At 44.7% G+C, this 22,318-nt stretch overlaps 1 protein-coding gene across 1 annotated transcript in view; it reads right to left on the bottom strand.

The window, feature by feature from the left end:
- Positions 1–22,318, bottom strand: part of LOC122788078 (proto-oncogene c-Rel-like) — a 1,849,952-nt gene that overhangs the window by 449,855 nt on the left and 1,377,779 nt on the right. The window contains exon 6 of the mRNA XM_044055006.1: positions 16,717–16,821. Within this exon, the coding sequence (XP_043910941.1) occupies positions 16,717–16,821 (105 nt within the window). The remainder of the gene's footprint in view (positions 1–16,716; positions 16,822–22,318) is intronic.

Below are 22,318 nucleotides of genomic sequence, written 5' to 3'. Positions count from 1 at the left end.
AAATATTTGGTTTGGAAGACAATAATTCAGTAGAAGAAACTGTAAAATAATTGAAATATTATTACCAAAGGTACAATAACTGGGCTAGACTAGACTGAAATTATATTTCATGGGAATATGTGCATTTAACTGAAAACTTCGACACACATCCAATAACTAGTGCAGGGCTTGTGCCATTAACAACTATGGTAAAAATGCAAGGTAATGAAGCAAAAATGACACACTACTGCTTCCCCACCTACCTGTTAAAAAGAGGAATTTAAGGAATGAGTACTGGAAATTATTCAAGAGTTATTAGGGAAGATAGAAATTTGTTCAGAAGTTATAGTCAGTGAGTGGGATAGAACGGAAGTGGAGTTTAAAAATAAGGTAGAAATACAAGAAAGAGAGATATGGTTAACAAGTAATCAGAATTTATTTAGAGGGGCTGACAAAGGTTAATATATTGCAGAGTAAGGGAGAGCTCACAGAACAAGAAAAGGTGCAAATGGAAAGTGCTAAAGTGAAAATAAGGGAACATCTGGGTAATATGCATGAGTTTAGAAAGACTGCTGTTTCTGATAATATCTCTACAGCACAAAAACTTGTAGCACAGTGCTTTAAACAACAGAAAGTAGGAAGGGTTGTTGCTAAATTTATGAAGACTACAACAAGAAAAATAACCAGAGATCCTGTAGAGGTATTAGAAATATTTGGAAAATTTTAAGAAAAGTTGTATAAAGCAGAGGAATGTGTAATCAAGAAAAAGCACAAATGGAAACATTTATGGAAGACTTGTATATGCCAAGGTTAGAGGTAGATGAGTCTCAACAGTTAACAGTTAAGATAGGAGGAGATGAGATAAAAATGGTGATGTATAATCAATCTGCAGGAAAGTCTCCAATAATAGATGGTATTCTTGTGGAAGTTTGGAAGCTAGGAGGGAAGAAAGTGATAAAGATCTGGAAGGTTTTGTTTAACTGTACTTTAAAAGGCAGGGAAGCACCAACATCCTGAAAGAAAGCTGTGGTGGCTGTAATGCCTAAAGATGGTAAACACCCATGAGACACAGCTTCATATAGGCCCATTTCAATTTTCATGATTATACAGTGTTTACATCTAGAAGAGCTAAAGGAATGGAAAAAGGTATTGCCAAAACTGACAGATATAGATCAATGTGGTTTTGTGGAGAAAAGGCAAATATTTGACAACATTAATAGAAGAATGATGATGATCCAAAGGTAAGCAGAATGTAAGAAAATACTGCTTTTGATGGTGGGTCTTGATGCAAAGAAACATCCTACAGAATAAGTTGGGATTTTATGAGTAGGGAAAATGGAAGCATTTGCATTTCTGACACAATAACAAGGTTCAGTTGGGGGATATATGAAGGATCAGAGGCAAAAATTAAAGTGGGAAGGTTCCTCTCTGACAAGCTGTGGCAGAACAGAGGAATCACACGGGGTGTCGTCTTTCCCCTTTGTCATTTACATTTGTAATTTGTATTATATTCACAGCCATTGGCAAAGAAAATAAAGGACTCAGAAATTCAAGGATATAACTGGCATGGTAATCAATAAAAGTTGGCTTTATTTGCAGACAATATTATTTATTACACCGATAAAACCAGAAAAGGACATCTCAGTGTTGTGGAACATTCTGAGACTGTTTCATGTCTTTGCAGGACATAAAATTAATGGAGACAAAAGAAAGACTATAAGTGCAAATTATGTACCTGCACATGAATTGGTTCAGCAATATCCATATTTATGGGAGGGCATGATAAAATGAAGTATTTAGAAGTATGGGTTGAAAAGGACTCTGTTACTGCAGCTAAGTGGGAAGACACTAACCAAGACTAAACAAAAAAAAAAAAAAAAAGTGGAAGCACTTGTTTATGTACATGGATAGTGAGATACAAGCAGTGAAAATGACCCTTTAGTTTCACAAACAAGTCAGGCATATTTTTTTATCAAACAGAGGAGAAGTTGTGGACAGTAATTAATAAAGATTTGAAAGATTTTATCTAAGAGGGGAAGAGGGCAAGGGTCAAGTGGGATAAGTGGACTCATCAAACAGAACAAATTGGTTTAGGATTAACTGATTTAAAGGGATATTTTAGAGCTATAAAGTTACGGCTCATATACATAAGTTCATAGGTGTGTACTAGGCTGACCACTAGGGCCTTTTTAAGCTTAGCCCATACATCCCAAATCTCTGACAAGTTCTTGTACCCTTGATAAGTGTAAGCAGGGGCTTGGGAGATGAAACATTTACAAGCAGGGGCCTGGAAGAGGAACCATTTACAGGCTGCTTGTATCCGTTAGAGACGTAGGTGCTAAACCAGGGATGAATTTCCTGTTCCCAATCCAATTGTCCATCAGGGTGGTGTCTGACAATGCCTTGCATACCAGGCATAGATCTCCACTCAACAGCCTGTAGGAGACCAAATACAAGGATAGGGCCTTGAGGTGGTCTGCACAGCACATGTTACTTACACCCTGTATTCTTTTAGTGAGGAATCTCTGTGGATGCTCTAATTGTTGGATGTGTCTGGTTAGGTGCATAACAAAATGGGCACTGTACTCAATAAAAGGTCTAATGATTGTTGAATGCAGTGGAACAATGACCTCCTTGGACCTTGATGTCATACCTTTGTTTATAAGTTGCACAACATAGAATGATATCATATCTACTGTATTATGGTCTATGTATGTCCTCCAGTACGCATAACACAAGTAAAAATATATAATTCAAAGTGGAAAGAGATGATGATGATGAAGCAGGGGGGAATTCAATAAATATTGAAAGAGTGGAATTTTAAATCCAGATCCTTAGGGATAACAACAGCCATACAGAATATTATTTATATTCATAAAGCAGCAGAAAGTATTAAACAGGAAAATGGTGAGAGGAGATTTTACTGATAGGAATGACTGCAAATAGGAGTAAATAGAATAAGCAAGAGCGGCTCAAATTTATTGGAGTAAACTGACAAAGGAGTCCTACCTCTCAACCGTACCAAATTTCTCAGTTTTTACCGGTTTTGAGCTCCAAATAATGGTGTGCCACAATTCCCGAGTGGCAACCCTTCATTTCCGAATTTCCAGGCTTCTCCAGACTTTTTTAAAAATGTTTTTGTTTTTTCAGCTGATGTCATCATGTGCAGAGGCGTACGTGATGTCGTTAGCTCCATGAACAAGTCTGCCAGCCTGCAGGAATTGAGTTTATTTTTGGGCCATAGCGTGCATGATTGCGTGCATCTCCCCAGCTGCTTAAAGTAGCAATTGAATTCAGTGGGCTCAAAACTGTGTGGTCAGCCAGAATGCATTTCGGTAAAGGAGTTTAGTCTTTATTTAGCTCAGCCTCGGCCTAGTTTATCTATAAAATTAAAAACTAATAATGAGTTGCCATTCCTACAACAATTTGTGTCTTAGATTTGGGTGAAGACTGTTGTTTTACATATTCCCCTGATTGATAGAGGTGTTTCGTCTTACGGAGAGAGATTTTAGTATTACAATCTTTTAATGGTTTTGGATTGAGGCAGACAAAAACTAATTAATCAATCGTGTTACCAGCAGCTGCAATATCAGGGGTACTTTGTATGGAAACAACTATTTCAGGTTGGCCGTACTACATTAATAATGGTATATACACATACTGCCTGTAATATTATCATTCACGACTAGTTTGCATGAGTTTTAATTGCATGTGATATTTGGTTTTAGCTCTGTTCTTGAATATGATTGATGACTGTTTTCTTGTAGATATAAAATGAATTTTATTGTAATGGTTCATCTTGACACAAGGACTGTGATATTCCTCTGCAGATGTGTATCTTTTATGAGGACGATCACCACTGCAATATTGTGTTCTGCCACCTTATTTGAGCTGTCAAGTATACGTTCGCTAATGTCTTTTTAAGTATGTGCAACTACATTCTTATTTTGCTTATGCTTCATTTCAGTCCCTTTGGCTTGCTAAACAGTTTTAAGTGATGTACCATACTCTGCCGTGCTTCAGTATAATATCAAGTTCTCTGAAAGCTTTCCTTCTTAGTTTATGGCTCTTACATCAACATTAATGCTGTGTGAGCGGTAGTGCACAGTCTTTATTTAGTTTGAAGCAGGTTTCAAAGGGCAGTTTTTTTGTAACAACGGACTTAGCACGGCACAGTGTTTCTTTACTTCAAAAGCAGGTTTCAAACAGCAGTGGTGTTTTTGTAACAACGGACTTGACTTTGATGAAAACATTATGCACATTTTTTGTGTTGTGCTGTGTGTAATTTTTCTACGTCTGCTATGACTTCCGTTAAAGAATTCTATGCAGAACTTTGTTGTCTAGGTTTCTAGGTGTTGCACAGTTACATTGCCTGTCTTCAACACACATAAATAATGTATAGAATGTCTCAGCATAACATTTAAAGATTTCAGAAGTGAACAGGTGAATAAACTCATGTATGTTTTTTTTGAAACATCACATTTATTACTAAATCTTAATGAAACTTTGTTCCGTTAAGGACAGACAAGATTTCAGAAGGATACCTTCTACTTTTGTGTGATGTTCAGTTTGTGCTTGAAAGTTGGTAACCCATAATTCCATTGAAGTGGGTGGGGTTACATAATTATGTATGCAAATGTTAATCAGCGTACAGATTTGTACCTATTTTTATGGGCCTTTGTCCAGATTTTTGATGTTTCCAGGTTGAGAGGTATGAAAGGAGTCAAGCTATTGGGGCAAACAACTAGAGAGGGAAAGATAATAAAGTGGGATGAGGCCAAGAAGATGATTGGACTGCAGGCTAGAGACTGCCACCCTTATCAGGGATTGATATCAGAGTACAGGCAAAGAGAAAGGGATAGTGGAATCCTAAGTGAAAGACTTGCTGTGGTAGAGTTTTTAGTTGAATCTAGAACAGAAACTGCTGTTAAAAATGAGTAATTAGTAGGGCATATAAAATATTGCATGATAACTGTAGGAAACAATCAAAGGACATTAGAAATGTTTGGGAAGATAGACTAGATAAAGAGTTTACAAAGAAACAATGGTAGGATGTATGTATAGCTCCCAAATAATGCAACAGAGTCTAGAAGATTTAGGACTTTTGCCTGGGACTGTTTGCATAGATGATAGTATACCCCAAGCTACTCCAAAGAATTTTTCCTGATATAAATAGCAAATGTTAGAGGTGTGATGGGGAAGAAAGAAGTAAATGGGAACATCTGTTTTGAGAGTGTAATGAGTTGGCAGAATTTAAAAATTTCCTACAGTGTACTCTGTCAGACATTTGGGTGAGCAAATGGGTGTAGCTAAGGAAATTAGAAGTTATGTACTTACCATAACGTTCCATCTGAGTAGGTGGATTCATTTGCCTGCAACCTGTGTGGTTATGGATCCGATATCGGATCCGAACCGGCATGGTTTATCCAGCTATGGATCCGAGCTCCTAGCTCCTTCCCTCACCCATAATGCCCTGCTCTCCCTACATGACCTCAGATCGAGTTTGCCCTGTATCCAATACCCTAACCAAAGGGTAACATACTCTATGCAGGAAACTGACCAGGCCAGGGGGATAGGAGGGTGGGACGGTTGCAGACAAATGAATCCACCTACTCAGATGGAACGTTATGGTAAGTACATAACTTCTAAATCTGAAGTAGGAGATTCATTTGTCAGCAACCTGTGGGACAGAGTCCCCAGCTACCTGAGTCATGGGCGGCCGTCATGGAAGGATATTCCGGAGCACCGCAGAGCCAAAGGATGCTCTACCTCTAGACGCGATATCCAGCTTGTAATGAGAAATAAAGGTATGAGATGAAGCCCAAGTGGCTGCTGAACAAATGTCATCCAGAGGAATCCTAGCCTTAAAGGCCGCTGAGGTAGAAACAGACCGGGTTGAGTGAGCATGGACTCCGTCTGGTGCGGGCCTCTCGGAAGCTTGGTAAGCTAATAGAATACACTGGGAAATCCAGCGTGACAAGGAGACTTTGGAAATTGGTTTACCCAGATTGAATTTGGCAAAGGAAATGAACAATTGGTCGGATTGCCTGTGACCAGCTGTCCTGTTAAGATAAAAATGAAGCTGCCTGTGAACATCCAATGAATGCAGCTTGTATTCGCCTTTGTTCTGATATTTAGGAAAGAAAACAGGGAGGTTGATGGACTGATTAATGTTTGCTTCCGAAGCTACCTTGGGAAGAAAAGAGGGATTGATCCTGAGGTACACGCGGTCTGGATGGAAGACCAAGTAAGGTGGCTTCATGGACAGGGCTTGAAGTTCCGAAACTTCTCTTTTGGCCGAAGTAATGGCTACTAAAAATGCAGTCTTAAGAGATAAGAATTTTAGATCTACTGTGGCCGCAGGCTCGAAGGGGGGAGCGGTCAAGGCCTGAAGAACCAAGGAAAGATCCCATGGTGGAACCGCCTGCTTAACAGGGGGTCTAAGCAGAAAGGTGCCTTTTAGGAAGATTTTACATAATTTAGCAGATATAAGAGGTCCAGAGTCATGACCAACATGATAATGAGAAATGGCCGCTAGCTGAACTTTGACCGTGGAACTACTGGCACCATCATTAAAAAGAGTGGTAAGGAAGTCTAGCACCAAAGGAAGGGGAACCGTGAAGGGATCTAGACCCTGCCGCTCCGCCCAAATGGAGAATCGCTTCCATTTTCTGCGGTAAATTTTTCTGGTAGAGGGCTTGTGAGCCGCTACCAGAATGGCCTTAACTGGGGACAAGATACCGGGAGTCCTGATTAGGAGTGGAACTGGAGCAGCCAAGCAGTCAACTTGAGGTTGTCCAGGTTCGGATTTGGAAGGTTCGATGGGTGTGATATCAGATCCGGAATGGGATCTAGAATCCAAGGTGGATTCACTGAGTGAGACCTTAGGTAAGGGAACCAGATCTGCCGAGGCCAGAATGGGGCTATGAGGATCATTCTGCACCACAACCGAGAGGCTTTCTGAAGAACCTGGAGCATCAGAGGCAAAGAGGGATATGCGTAAAGAAGACCGGGAGGCCAAGCATGCACCAGAGCGTCTCTCGGAGAATCCCCTGGAGGAGGGATTAGAGTGAAAAAACTGTCGCACTTGGTGTTTAAGGGAGAAGCAAAGAGATCGCAACAAGGAGTTCCCCACTGTGCAAAGATACGTTTCGCTACTTGAGCATTGAGAGACCACTCGTACGGGGAGAGAATGGTGCGACTGAGCTTGTCCGCAAGGATGTTGGACCAACCCGGAATATGCGTTGCAATGAGAAAGCGGTTGGTGGAGATCACCCATTCCCACACTCTCATGGCTTCTCGACATAAAGGGTAAGACCTGGTTCCCCCCTGTTTGTTGATGTACCAGACCACTGACATGTTGTCTGACTGAATCGCAATTGTTCCTAGGGGAAGAAAGGCTTGAAGTGCTTGCAACGCCCAGATCACCGCTCTCATCTCCAGAACACTGATATGCAGGGAGGTCTCTGAGTCGTTCCACGTGCCTTGGACCGTCCGGCCCGCAAAATGCCCCCCCCCCACCCGAGGCGGGAGGTGTCCGTGGTCACTGTGGCGAGAGGGGGAGATGCACAAAAGGGGCGGCCTCCGTGGAGATCCTGGGAATGGAGCCACCACAACAGAGACCATTTGCAAGCCTTGCTGATTGCAATGGGGTGATGCAGGGGGAGAGAAAGATATGACCATTGTACTTGGAGTGTCCACTGAAGAACCCGCATGTTCAAGCGGGCGAGTGGGAGAAGAGAAATCGCTGCCGCCATGGAACCTAGAGCCCTCAGGATCAATTCCGCCGGAACTGAGCTGGAGTGGAGGATGGCCTGCACCTGGAGTCGCAGATTTCGAACTCTGTCAGTTGTGAGAAAGGCTCTTAACTTCCTCGTGTCTAACCTGGCACCTATGAATTCTATCAACTGAGTAGGGGCCAGGTTGGACTTTCCTTCGTTTACCGTGATGCCTAGCCAGGGAGCTAGGCGAAGAAAGGAGTCTCTTGCCAAGGATAGTAGATGCCTTGTTGGGGCGGTGAGAAGCCAGTCGTCCAGGTACGGAAAGACCTGCACCCCCTGAAGTCTCAGGTGGGCCGCAACCACTGCTAATACTTTGGTGAACACCCTGGGGGCAGTGGTGAGACCAAAGGGAAGGACCCTGAACTGGTAGTGACTGGCTCCCAGCCGGAAGCGAAGAAACCTCCTGGACCGTCTGTCCATTAGTATGTGGTAGTACGCATCCTTGAGGTCTATAGAGCACATCCAGTGGTTTTCTCCCAGAAGGGGGAGAATGGATTGTAAAGTGACCATTCGGAACTTCTCCTTGGGAACTGCCGGGTTTATTAGGGACAGGTCCAGAATGGGTCTTAGGTCCCCCACCTTTTTTGGCACTAAAAAGAACCTGGAGTAGAAGCCTGATCTGGTCTGGTCTGGGGGGACGGGGCTGGATGGCTCTTTTCCTCAGCAGATGGCCAATTTCTGCTGAGGCGGCCTCCCTCTGATCGGGTGGAACGTCAGGGAGGGATTTTAGTTTTGGGACGTGAAGAAAAGGGATTTTGTATCCTCTGGATATAATGCGGAGGCCCCAGCGGTCTGATATTATGGACTCCCATGCCGCTAGGTGCTCCAAAAAACGCCCCCCGACTGCCTCCAGAGTGGAGCAGTCGGGCAACCCCTCAGGGTTGCTGCGCGGGCCGTTCAGAGAAAGGTTCTCTGGACCCGAAATTCCTGGGAGCCCCTCTGCCTCTGAGGCGGCGTCCACCTTGTCCTCCTCTGCCACGGAAGGACTGGTTGTCCGAAGCGGGTTGGGATTGCTGCGACTTCCGGAACCACATCTTCTTCTGGCCCTTTTGGTTCCTAGAGTAGGACCTCTGGGGCACAGAGAAGCGGACTCCGACGGCAGACAGCGTCTTCCCGTCTTTCTCGCTCTGCACCAAGGTGTCGCAAACCGTCTTGCCAAAAAGGGCAGAACCGTCGAAGGGGGCGTTCGCGAATGACGCCTTGAAGGGCTCCATGAAATCGCAATGGCGGAGCCAGGCCTGGCGTCTCGTGACTAGGCCTACTCCTGCAGCTCTAGCGGCTCCCTCAGTAGCATGAGAAAGTAACCGCATAGAGGTATTGGTCACGGAAAGAAGAGTGGCCATACGGGTGGAGTGCAAAAGTTTGTCCTCCTCCGACATGGACTCTGGGGGGGATGCAGCGTATTCCTTGATAAGATCGCGCTGCATCCTAACAACATGTGCCAGATAGTTGAGCGCCCTCACTGAGAAGGTCGCTGAACTAAACATTCGCTTCCCCAAGCAGTCCATTATCCGAGACTCCTTGCTCGGAGGATGAACTGAGGGACTCTCCTGAGCGAGTTCCCTCTTAGTGGCTGCTGCCGTCAACATGGCATCTACCGGGGGTCCCTTGCTCCAGTGGGCAAGGTTAGCAGGGGGGCTAAGAATCCTGTTCGGCCTCTTGGGGATTGGCTCCACGGTGTCCGGTTCCTTCCACGCCCTGGTGGTAATGAGGTCCACCAGGTGGTCGGCAGGAGGGGACACCCAAGAGGTAGACGGGCCCGCTTCAAATGCCTCCAAGAACACGGACTCGTCCGAGGAAGACTTTGGGGCAGACCACCCACCTCTTATACGAAGCATTTCCATGATGTCTCCAAAGGAGACATCCTCAGGGGGTGATCTTGGGGAGCCTTCCCCTTCCTCCAAGTCCGTGTCTTCAGTCAAAGACTCGGGGGAGTCTATGTGCCTCCTCTTACACGTGTGCTTGCGCGGTGCCTCCTCGGGGGGGCTGTCTGAGGAGCCCTCGCAAGCAGTGTCAAGTTCCAAGGGAACTGCTTGGGGCAGTGAAGCGGGCTGTCCCAGTGGTCGGGTGATGTAAGCCTGACCCAGAGCAGATGGAGTGCGGGACGGAGCCGAAGAAAGGGCCAGGAGTCCAGATGCCCTCAACAGAGCCCTCTCTACTACATCAAAAGCAGAAGGGGTGCCAGCCTCGACCAAAGGATCCGACAGTCGGCTCCCCCTCGGATCCGAGGAGTGGATCGGAGCCGGCGCCGAGCCCCTCGGATCTGAGGGACCAGTGTGCTCCGACACAGACAGCGCCGAAGGCACACCGAGTCCCTCGGATCCAAAGCTCCGAGAGGTCGGATCTGACACACTCGAGGGCAGGGTCGGATCTAAAGTACCTAGTACTGTCGGCGCCGAACCACCCCCGGCTCCGAAGCTGCCCGACTCCAAGCGCTCCGAACCCGGGTAGCGGGTCGGAGAAGGAACTATGGGCTTGAAAAATGGGGTCAAGCTCCCCCCCGGGGGGGGGGGGGGAGCACCCCCATCTGCATCTGGGCCTGGATGAACCTTCTCATCATCCGGTCCAGATCAGCGTCAGAGAGACTATAGGTCGATCTCGATGAGGCTACCGAGGTAGGCCTTGAGTACCGCCTCGATAGCCTCGAAGGAGATCGGGTCTCCTCCTCCTCAGGCCCCGGTGAAAAAGAAGGGGACCGGAGCCGAGAAGGAGGAGAGCCAGCAGGCAGAGAGGCCGGAGGAGAAGCCCGCTTAGCCGGCGGGGCCGAAACGGAGGTCTCGGCCCGCCGCTTATGGTGCTTCTCTCTCTGGTCCTTCTTCCTGGCTTCCCTCTCCTCCGAACCCATAGAGGGAGTTTGAATCCCGGGAGGAGGAGGGGGAGCAGGTACAGCAGGAACCGCCGGAGCGGTAACTACCAATGGGGCAGAGGCCGAAGCCGAGTCCGGGGGCAAAAGTCCCGCTAAGAACAGCTTCGACCTCCGCTCCTTCAATGCCCTGGGGTTGAACCCTGCACAGATTGAACACCCCGACGTGAGGTGTTCAACCCCAAGGCATCGAACGCACCGAGTGTGGCCATCAGCAGGAGATAACTTATGGCCACACTCGGAGCATTTTGAAAATATTGCCTTTGGGGCCTCAGACATCGTTAATCTACTTTTTTTTTTTTAACAAAAAAGTTAGATTTAAATTAAATTAAATTAAATTAACCACTCACACAGAAGGCTCCAAAGAATCCACAAGCACACAAGCTACGTACCAGCGAGGGGAGGGTACTATAAAGTTAACCAAATTAACCAAAAACTATCTCAAAAGAGGGAAAACCTACAACATTCACACAAATATTAAATTTTCTGACAGAAAATATACTAGGAAACATCAAAAAAGCACTTAGCTGACAGGAGCTCAAAATCCAGCTGTCACCATGAACGCGGCAAACTAGATCTGAGGTTATGTAGGGAGAGCAGGGCATTATGGGTGAGGGGAGGAGCTAGGAGCTCGGATCCATAGCTGGATAAACCATGGCGGTTCGGATCCGATATCGGATCCATAACCACACAGGTTGCTGACAAATGAATCTCCTACTTCAGATTTATTTTTTTGAGCTGGGATACAGGATCTGAATTGCTTAGACATAGTAAGGCCTTGTTAAGTTTATTTCTGGTGGCTGCCAAAAAACAATTACTTGAAAATGAAAATAAAAGTCTAATTTAACTGTATTTGAAGTGCTGAATATTTTAATAGAGATAAAAGAACTGGAAGCGGGATCATTAGAAAAGGGTAGGAGCAAATTACATAGAAAAAATGGAAATCATGGGAACAATACAAGCAGAATAATATTTTGGAGGAGGAATGAAGTTTAAAGGGAGACAGGAATTGATTTATGTGATGTTGGATTGATTATAACTGTATAAAAGAATATATGTAATATATAATGTTTGCAACCGTGAATATGTTGACATTGTTTTCTTTTATATGAATGTATGTTTGCCTATGTATTTAGTGATAATTCAATAAAGATGTTTAAAAACTCTTGTAATAATAACAACAAAAAAGCAATTCTTGAGTAGGGTATTGTGCCAAATCTCTTGGTCAGACTAAGGCTGGCAGTGTGAACAGTTTTGCCCTCATACATTGTTTTGATGACCTTCTCAAATATGTGGACCAGGCTGAGTAGGCATGAGTCTGATGAAACCAAGCTGAATTGGGTCCAGTGTCTGGAGGTTTCTATGTCATTACTGATCACTTCCATGGCTTAACATATGGGACAAATGATCTGTAGTTTCTAGGGTCTGTAGATAGATGCCTTTGTGCAGAGGGATGTCAGTTGTCATTCACCATTCATGAGGCAGAAAACCTGATTGGAGGCTATGGTTAAACAGTGACTCCAAAGAGCCTGGTAGGTAATGTTGTCTGTTTTGATGGAGATCATGCTCTGGGGATAGTGGTCCTGGAGTTCCTGCAACACAAGGAGGACCGCCCTCAACCCCAAGGCATACATATATGAATGGATATCTATGACTAACAATTGACCTTGGACCATCCTCCCTTGTAATGGTCCCATCCCACCCCACTGGAGGCATCCTTAGTCGCCACTGCTAACAATTTTGGGGTCCCAAAGGATTCTCCCATGGCCACCAGTAATGAAGCTAGCCACCACTTGATATGGGATCTGCACTGATTCTGTGATGGTTATACTTTTGGTCAGAGGGTGCAGGTATTGAGACCACTGAGCGTGGAGGAGCCACTATAAATTCTCATGTGAAAGTGAGCAAATGTGAACCATCAAAATTGAAGACGCCATGAGACCCAGGGCTTTCAGAACTAAGGCTGCAGAAGCAGCAGTGGAGAGAAGAAGTTACTGAATGGCCTCTCTCAAAGTACTAAGTCTTTCTTGAGGAAAAGAAATTACGGACTGGGTAGTATCTAAATTGCACCTTATAAAGATGCGAACCTGAGTTGGAGCCAGGCAGAATTTCTGAAGACCGACTACTATGCCCAGTGAAACACAAAGACTGAGGAGGTAATTCATGGCTTTAAGAGGAAGCTCAGTCAATGGGGGCAGCTAGGAGCCAGATATCTAAGTCTGGAAAAATCTTGTACTCATTCGTATGTGGGCTGCTACGATGGCATTTGGTAAACACCCTGATTTCTGTGGTGTGTCTAAATGGCAGGACTCTGAACTGGTAGGGATTGTCTTCTATGTGGAAATGGAGATTCTTCCTGAACTCTTGCACATTCTTTATGTAAGGCAGGCATCATGGAGATCTATGGATAACATCCAATTGTTCACCCTAGGACAGGGTAGAATTGACTACACCATGACCATTCTGAAACGGGTCTTTCAAACATAACTGTTTAGGAAACTCAGGTCCAAGATTGACCTAAGGTTCTGTGTTTTCTTGGGAACTAAAAGGAACTTTAAGTAGAAGCCTGACTGTATAAAGTTTGGTGGGACCTCCTGGATGGCTTTTTTTTCTAGAAGAGAGTTTGTCTATGAGATGCTTTTGCCTGACTGGGTGGAAAGTCTGGCAATGGTCTGAGGGGTTGGGGCAGGGTTTGATAAAAAGGGAATGCAATAGCCTCTAGATATTATCTCTCTTACCCATTTGTCCTGACTGATGGTCTGCTACACCAATGGATAGAGGGAATGACAACCTTTAACTGCCTGCAGAGTGGAACAGTTGGGCAGCCCCAAAGAGTTAGTGCTGTCTGTGATCCAAAAAGGGACCATGACTCCATTGGTTTTTGTGGACCCATCTGCCTCTGGGCCAGCATCCATTAAAGGGAATGCATCTGCTGCAGCTGTCCCTAATCAGAAGGTGAATCAAACTGTGGTCTCTTCAACATCCTGAACCACATAGAGAACAGGGTCCTTTTTGGTACTTAGTAAACAATCTCTGTGGAGCCTCAACCTTGATAGTAAAAAGGATCTTACCCTCTTGTTCACAATTCTGCATTATTTCTTTAACTGAAGGACAAAAAAGGTATGAGCCATCAAAGGGGGTCTTAGTACAGGACACCTTGAAGTTGGCCACCAAGTTGCATAGGTGCAGCCACGCTTGGTGTCTCATTGCTATGCTTGACCCATTTCATCAGCCACGTTATTCATCAGGTGCATGAAGAGGTTAGTTATTTTTGGCATAGCATTTAACGTTGTCTGCAATTATTTACTAGTATCTGCTGAAATACGGTTCTTCAGAGAAGATGGGGCTTGTTATACTACATCTTCCTGACACCACTTCATGTGTGGCTTAATTTAAAGCCTGCATTGTAAAGGTGACTGAAGTATACGCCCACTTCTCTAGTTTACCCACTGCCCTAACAACCTTATCTGGTGGATGAATAGAACAGGAGTCCTAGGAGAGTTCTTGTTTTGTAGCTGCTGCCACAGTGATGAAGATTACTGCCATTTTGGCTTTGGACCAAAATGGTCTATGCTTTGGAGGGGGAAGAATTCTGTCTGATTTTCACAGTTGTCCAGCTCCTGCCAATACCTCTTGCCTAAGAGTTTAATTAATTTGCCTGTGGAAGATAACCACCCAGGATATAGATGGTGATCAGTCATAAGCCTCATAGAGAAGTGTCTCGTCCTGAGAGAGGGATCTAAAAGTCAAGCTCCCCTCTGTGCATTAACCCTAAAATAACATCAAAAGAGGGATCCCCAGAACAGATTGTGGGGAACCCTCACAATCCTCTCACTCAGAATATATTAGTGTGAGATTACAAAGAGGAATACAGGTGTTTCTTTTTGTACATCCACTGTTTTGGAATGTTAGAGGATGAGCTGTCTGACTCCTCAGAGGACATAGGCTGCCATTGAACAGATGAACTGAGACTCATGGCCCAACTCTGACCTGTTGATACTTGATGAGAAGGACAGAGTTAGAGAGACAGCCATAAGGTGAGACCGTGCCTGAAGGGATCTACATTAAGATTCTAGCTTGGGAACCAATCATCTATCCAGCATCTGAAAAGCCTATCTGACATCAATCAGATCAAATAAGCTTGCTCGGGACATGGATCTCAAACTTCTCTTTCGGTATCAGTGCTAATTCTAAGAAGAAGGGTCCATGATCCTTGATGGGAAGGCTCCATTGAGGCTACTGGAACCGAAGGATCTAGAGCCAAAGACCCCAACAAGAGCAGTAGAGCTGAAGTCAGAACCAAAGCTGGCATCAAGGACATCAGGTTGACACCTTAGTCCTGAGATTGTCTCAGTTCTGACAGTGCTGTCAGGAAAGTTGGATCCACATACCTCAGAGCTGAAACAATTGCAGGAATCTGTGCCAATGACACAGGTACTGTTGGGGAAGGAATGTATCCAAAGGTACTGGACCTGAGGCACAGACTGGTGAAGGAACCATAACAGGGGCAAAATAATGGGTGGATCTGACCACCTTCAGAGCCAAAGGGGATTGAAAGACTCACACTTCTATCTGGGTCCTTAAGAACTTCTGTGTTAAGTGGCCCAAGTCTGCAACAGAAGCTCTCCTGTAGGACCTGAAAGATCTTTTCAAAACTGCAAAATGAGGGTCTGAAAGAGATGCACTATTCGGATCTGTCTCCTGTCATCTCTTTGCTAGGGAAGTCATGCAAGATAATGGGCTCCCAAAGGGCATCAGACCCACAGGAGGGTTATTAGACAGTGACTGCACCAAGGATTCCTCTAGTCTAAGGATATTCAGAGTCAAAGTGAAGATGACAGATCCGCTGATCTCTTTTTTGAATAGGAGACTGTGACCTTAGGAGGCTTCTCAGGTTGCTTTTTAGTCCTGGAAACCTCTGAATCTGAGAGAAATAGGCATTTGAGTATTATTATTTTTTATGTCTGGCCAATGCCCTTGGGCTGAAGCTTTTGCATATTTCACAGTCTACCAAAAAATGGGAGACAACCAGGCAAATGACACACGGAAGCACTCAGCTTCCTGGGGCAGTTCTGGGGAGAAAGCACGTGGCTAATTAACATATGACTCACCTGGAATGAGGAATTAAGCACGGCCATGGAGCCAGCCCTTTGCGGTGCTGCATGTCTTCATGTTGGAGGACCATGCAGCACCATGGAAGAGCTCCTGCTAAATACCCAAAAGGTACTGCAATGTGTACATAGTGGTACCTTTATGACTTCAGCCCAAAGTGTCTTAACAACTTTTAAACTCTGTTTCACCTTCTGTGAAAGGGGCACTTTGTTTCTGCCTGCTGCAGACTCTCCCTAATTTTACCTCCACATTTTTTTGCCATCCCTCATAAAATCTTTGATTTCCTGGAATATCACCCAAAATTACAGTCAATCATGCCACTCGTTAGAGTTTTATATGTTTTATTATTCAGAAAATGCATGTGGAAGCAAACCCTGTTGTTCTATTAACTTTATCAGTGATTAGAGCAATATTTAGAAACTGTCCCTGATTCTGATCCTTTGCCTCACCATTGTTTTTGTCTTTATCCAGAATTCTTAAGCAAAGAAGTTGACAGGTGTGTTGCTGACTGTTTTACAGAGGCAGCATTAAGTGCTTTACCACAGAAAAACGACTTTGTGCTTTTACATTTTCTCTTTTTTTTTGTAACTGGTAGTACATGGAGCAGACAAAGCTCCATGTAATGCATAGAAGTATGACTGAGTCTCCAGTCATAACCCTTATTATGTGTTCTCAAAAAACCTCCTGGCATCCATGTCTCGAACATACAACAAAGCAGATTATTATCAGAGACTCAGTCATAGTCCTCTGTTTTGTACCTTTACGAAACTTGCACCACAGCCTAATTATTTAGCACAGCTGTCCTGTTCAGTTTCAAGCATGTGTTGATGGTCCTGTTTTTCTTGTTCTGATCCTGAGCCCAAATCCTGAGCAACATAGACACATAATTTCCTTCTGGGCTAACAAGCTAACACAAAGAAACAGTTCTGGAAACTGGAAGAGAAAAGTATTTTACTATTTACAGAATTAAATATAATATACCTTTCTGCACCTTGTCGCACAACAAGAAGATTTCATCTCCACCTTTAACACTTCCACAGTTTTTATTTACACGACAAATCCTCAGCTCTGCTGTATTTGGTGCTCCTGCAAAATAACGAATAAAGTGTCAATATTAGATAAACAATATACAATGTCATGTAAAACTGGTAATATGAGTGTCTCAGATCAGCCTTCTGGTTCATGAACATTTAGGGTATTCCTTAGCTAATGAGAAGAAACCAAAATAATTTATGTCATGCAATGTACAATGTAAGGAAGTGGAGTTGCGACCTTAACTCTTTACATCTGAGTGCTGCCTCCAGGTGCATCTGCAGTTAACTCCTACTGATGGATGCCTCTAGGCGTCAGACATTGCTTGCTCATATTTGCATCAATAATTCCAAAACCATGCTATGCACAAAGTTTTAAAAGATTTCTTCTGAAAGCTTACACAATAGTAAACTCAACTGCATTGATATTTGACCCCTGTCTACTGCAGCAAAATAGATATTAACTGTTGTTTTTATGGTATTAATTTATATAGATATGATTTTCATATTTTTCTAAATATCTCAACAGCCAAATAACACAGACAGAAATTCTTAGCCTCATATGAAAGCTCTCAGCTAGAAGAATAAAAAGTTGATGGCAGTATGTGTGTAACCTGAGTGGTTGCTGACACATTGTAAAGTTGTTTACAAAGTATTACAAATCCAATAGTTACTGTGTTTACTGTGACTTATAAAATTCATTTTAAGACCTAGAACCTAAAGAATACTACCTCTATAAAAATAGTGTGTGCTGAAGAGTTTGCAATTTACACTTCTTCCATAATCCCTATGGTTCCAGAGATATGAACATTTGTTTGAAATGTGAGGACATAATTTGATTATCAAAAGGCTGAGGCTCTGCCCTTTGGAATTTACAGTGCAAATTTCCTGAGTTCCACTGGAGTGAATAGTTAAACATAGGTAGGTACTAGGCTATCTGCCCGAAGGCATTTATAAGCCTAGCCAGTGTGTGTCAGCTTTTGCCGCCCCATTGATTAATTAACTGAGCCTCTGTCAAGAAGAGCCAATGAAGTGATCCCAGGGGTGTATTTTCTGTTACCCATCCACTCGTCAAGGTTTCTCTTGAAGAGTGTTAGTGAGGGGCTCTGCCTAATGTAGTTAGGAATTTTGTTCCAAAGCATGGGGAAGTCTCTGTGACAGGAATCTATCCCTCCAGCATGTTCTATTTATTGTTGTGGCGAGGTTTAGCTCACTAGAGCGAGTGGCTCGCAGTGACTTGGATTTTATTAGGTGGAGCATGTCCATCAATTCTGAGTTGGACATGGTTTTGTAAGTCAGGCAGAGATCACCTCTGAGTAAGCGATATGCCACTGAGTACAGCTGGAGTTTTTCCAGTCGGGCTGCAAAGAACATATGTTTGAGGCCAGTAATCCTCTTGGTGAGGTACTTTTGTGGTCTTTCCAGCTGTTGGAAGTGTCTTGTGAGGTACATCCCAAATGGGGCATTGTACTCTATGATGGGTCTGATGAGTGACGAGTAGAGAGGCACTATAACCTCATTATTTCTAGATACGAACCCTTTAGTAATTAGATGGGCTACATAGAAGGATTTCCTAACTACTTTGGCAATATGATTGTCAAAGGAGAGATTACTATCTACCAGGGTCCCCAGATCTTTTACTACATTTTCTGTATTAAGGGGGCTGCCAACTATGTGGTAATTCATGGGTGATTGGTTTTCCCAAATGGGATGACTATGATGACTATGCATTTTTTGGCATTTAGATTGAGACCATGACTTTGACACCAGGTGTCCATCTCAGTAAGGCCCTTTTGGAGAATGTCCGTGTCAGCCAGAGAGTCAATTATGGCTCCCAGTTTGCAGTCATCGGCGAACTTGGTTAGCCATAGTCCTCCTGTGTTTGCCTGTACTACTGAGAAGTATATACCGAACAGTAGGGGTCCCAGGACCGAGCCTTTCATCACAAGGCTTTCTTTAGTTATGTTAGGAACCTGGGTGGGAATTCCCAGATATGCTCAGAATTGGTCCAAAATGACAAAAAATACACTGAACCCACAGACATTGCCAACATCCTAGCTGACAGGTTTAGTGCAAACTTCTCACCCCCCTCCCCACCAAAAGGGCAAATATCTATCCCAGCAGAGTGCTGCCCCCCTGACATCTCAGATGCTCAGGTGAGAACTGCCCTCTCCAAAGCAAAAAACACAGCATCAATGGGACCAGACGGTGTCCCGGGCTGCGTCCTACATGAACTCCAAGAAGAGCTAAACCCAAACATAAAACTACTGTTCAATTTCAGCCTTACCACAGGATATGTACCCAAAGAGTGGCGTACAGCAACAGTGGTCCCTCTCCACAAAGGTGGTGCCTCAACGGATCCTGGAAACTATCGCCCCATAAGCCTGACTAGCTTGGTCTGCAAAGCTATGGAAAGGATCATCATGGACTTCATAAAAAAAGATATTGGGGACCTACAGACACTGGCTCCTACCCAGTTTGGCTTTGTTAAGGGCAGATCCTGCCTCTTAAACCTGGTCGATTTCTTTGAAACAGTTACCAAGGCCATTGACGAGGGGAAGGTGGTCCACACAGCCTACCTGGACCTCGCAAAAGCCTTCGATACAATACCCCACTCGGGCATTATAGATAAGCTCACCAGCTTAAATATAAACCCCTATGTCACTAGATGGGTTGCAAACTGGCTCAAGGACAGAACCCACATGGTTAGAATTGCTGGAGCCATGTCAGACTCCAAACCAGTTACAAGTGGCGTCCCACAAGGCTCAGTCCTGGGACCTCTCCTGTTTGGTATATATTTCTCGGAGGTACAGGCCAACACGGAAGGACTGTGGCTGACCAAGTTGACAGATGACTGCAAACTGGGTGCTATAATCGACTCTCCAGCCGACACAAGCATCCTCCAAAAGGGCCTCATAGAAACAGATAACTGGTGCCAGAGCCATGGCCTCAAGCTAAACGCCAAGAAGTGTATAGTCATCCCCTTTGGCAAAAACAAAGTGCCCACAAATTACCACATAGGTGGTAATCCATTATGTACGGAAGAAGTAATTAGGGACCTGGGGACCCAAGTTGATAGCAATTTCTCATTTGACAACCAAGTGGCCAAAGTGGTTAGAAAAACATTTTATATAGCCCACCTAAGCATGAAGGGATTCACATCTAGATCAGGGGACGTCATCGTGCCTCTTTACTCATCCCTCATCAGGCCCATAATTGAGTACAATGCCCCTTTTGGGATGTACCTTACCAGACACCTGCAGCAACTGGAAAGACCCCAAAAGTACCTCACCAAGAGAATCAAAGGGCTCAAACAGATGCCATATGCTGCCTGGTTAAAGAAACTCCAGCTCTACTCAGTGGCATACCGCCTGCTCAGAGGCGATCTGTGTCTGACATATAAAGCCTTGTCCAACCTGGAATTAATGGACATTCTGCACCTCAGAAAATCCAAATCCCATGGAGCTACGCGTTCGAGAGACTTGAACCTCAGCACTGAAATAAATAGGACATGCTGGAGGGACAGATTCATAACCCAGAGGCTCCCTTCACTCTGGAATAAAATCCCAGTCCAGGATAGGCAGACTCCCTCATTGACTCTCTTCAAGAGGAATCTTGAAGAGTGGATGGGAGATGGTAGGTTTACCCCGGGTATCACTTCTGTGTCACTGTTAGACAGAGGCACAGTATACTAACCTCGAAAAAGGGCATAGCAAAATTAATTTAAAATGGGTGGCGAAAGCCAAACACACTCTGGCTAGGCTTATAAATGCCCTAGGGCAGATAGCCTAGTATGAACCTATGAACCACTTGTGACTGGTTTAGAGTCGGACCTGGAGCCCGCTATTCTTATCATGTGAGTTCTGTCTGTAAGCCAGTTGGCAACCCATCTCGTGACGTAGGGGTTTATGTTCAGGCTGGTGAGTTTTTCTGTAATTCCCGAGTGGGGAATGGTGTCAAAAGCCTTGGCGAGGTCAAGGTAGGCTGTGTGAACTACCTCCCCCTCATCTATGGCCTTGGTGACAGTCTCGAAGAAGTCAACCAGGTTTAGTAGATATGATCTGCCCAGATATGATCTGCCCTTAACAAAGCCGAACTGGGTCGGGTCAAGTGTTTGGAGGTTCCCAATGTCTTTGTTAATGAGTTCCATGATGATGTGCTCCATAGCCTTGCAGACCAGGCTAGTCAGGCTTATGGGGCGATAGTTACCAGGGTCAGTTGTGGCCCCTCCTTTGTGGAGCGGAATAACCGTTGCTGTGCGCCATTCTATGGGCATGTAGCCTGTGGAGAGGCAGAGGTTAAACAGTGTGTTTAGGTGGGGGGTTAGTTCATTCTGTAGTTCGTGCAAGACGCAGCCTGGGACACCATCTGGCCCCATTGACGCTGTGCTTTTGGCTTTTGAAAGGGCTGTTTTCACCTGTGCATCTGTAATTTCTGGGGCACTACACTTTTCCGGTATTGTTGTGGGCCCTTTTGGGGGTGAGAGTGGGGTGAAGTTTGCACTGAATCTATCTGCCAGGATGTTGGCAATATCAGTGGGTTCAGTATATTCTGTGCTATTTTGCACTAGCTCAGAGCATATCTGTGAGTTGCCACTTAGATTCTTGACATAGCTAAAGAAGGCTTTGTGGTTATCTTTCGAATCCTTGGCTATTTTTCTTTCGAAGTTACCTTGGAGGATTTTATAAGGGACCTTAGTTTCTTACTGATACTGATCAGGGATGCCTTTCCTTCTTGGGATTTGCTTTTTTTCTGAACTAGTTTCCTCCTCCTATTGTAAAGCCTGTTTATGGCAGGGGTCCACCAGACTGGTTTCCTTCTCTTAGGGGAGTGAATCTTGGTTTTGCTATGGATGGCATGATCCATGCATCCTTGTAGGTGCTCATAGAGTGCATTTGTAAAGGTTCCTGCATCTTGGACACTGTTATCCTTTAGCATGGGGGCTGTGAAACTTACCACCTCTGTCTTAAGTAAGGTGAAGTTTGTTATAGAAAAGTTTTTCACTCTGGTTTCCTTGGTTGGAGGTGGTGGTGTGGTGTGGACATCCAGACTGATTAGTTTATGGTCTGATCTAACCAGTGATGGGTTGAACTCCGGTGTGGAACACTTGTCGCCCATGTTGGTGATGACCAGGTCCAATATGTTTTCACCTCTGGTAGGGGAGTTTATCAGCTGGTACAGGGCATTTGGTTGATAATTTCCAGGAAGCGCTGGACCTGGGAGTTTGTACTTGAGTAGTTTTCCCAGTTAACGGTAGGGTAATTGAAATCTCCCAATATCAGGGTGTTCGGTAGGACCTTCATGTTTTCCAGTGTCTCCAGAAAGGCGGAGTGGTGGTCCTGGGTCATGGAGGGTGATCTGTAGCAGGCCACAATTTCCACTGCAGATTTGCCTGATGTTAGTTGCACATGGATGATCTCGGAGGTATCATGCTACGCCACTAACCTGGAGGTGTAGGTATCCTTGATGAATATGGATACACCCCCTCCTTTTGTGTTTTGGTCCATGTTCTGTGGCCGAAATGTGTGGTACGAGTTGTAGCCCGGTAGTGC

This window comes from Protopterus annectens, chromosome 1.part2 (genome assembly GCF_019279795.1).
Source record: "Protopterus annectens isolate FY-2018-M chromosome 1.part2, PAN1.0, whole genome shotgun sequence".
NCBI lineage: Eukaryota > Metazoa > Chordata > Ceratodontiformes > Protopteridae > Protopterus > Protopterus annectens.
Note: the sequence above shows the minus strand (reverse complement) of the source record. Positions and strands in the feature narration are given on the sequence as shown.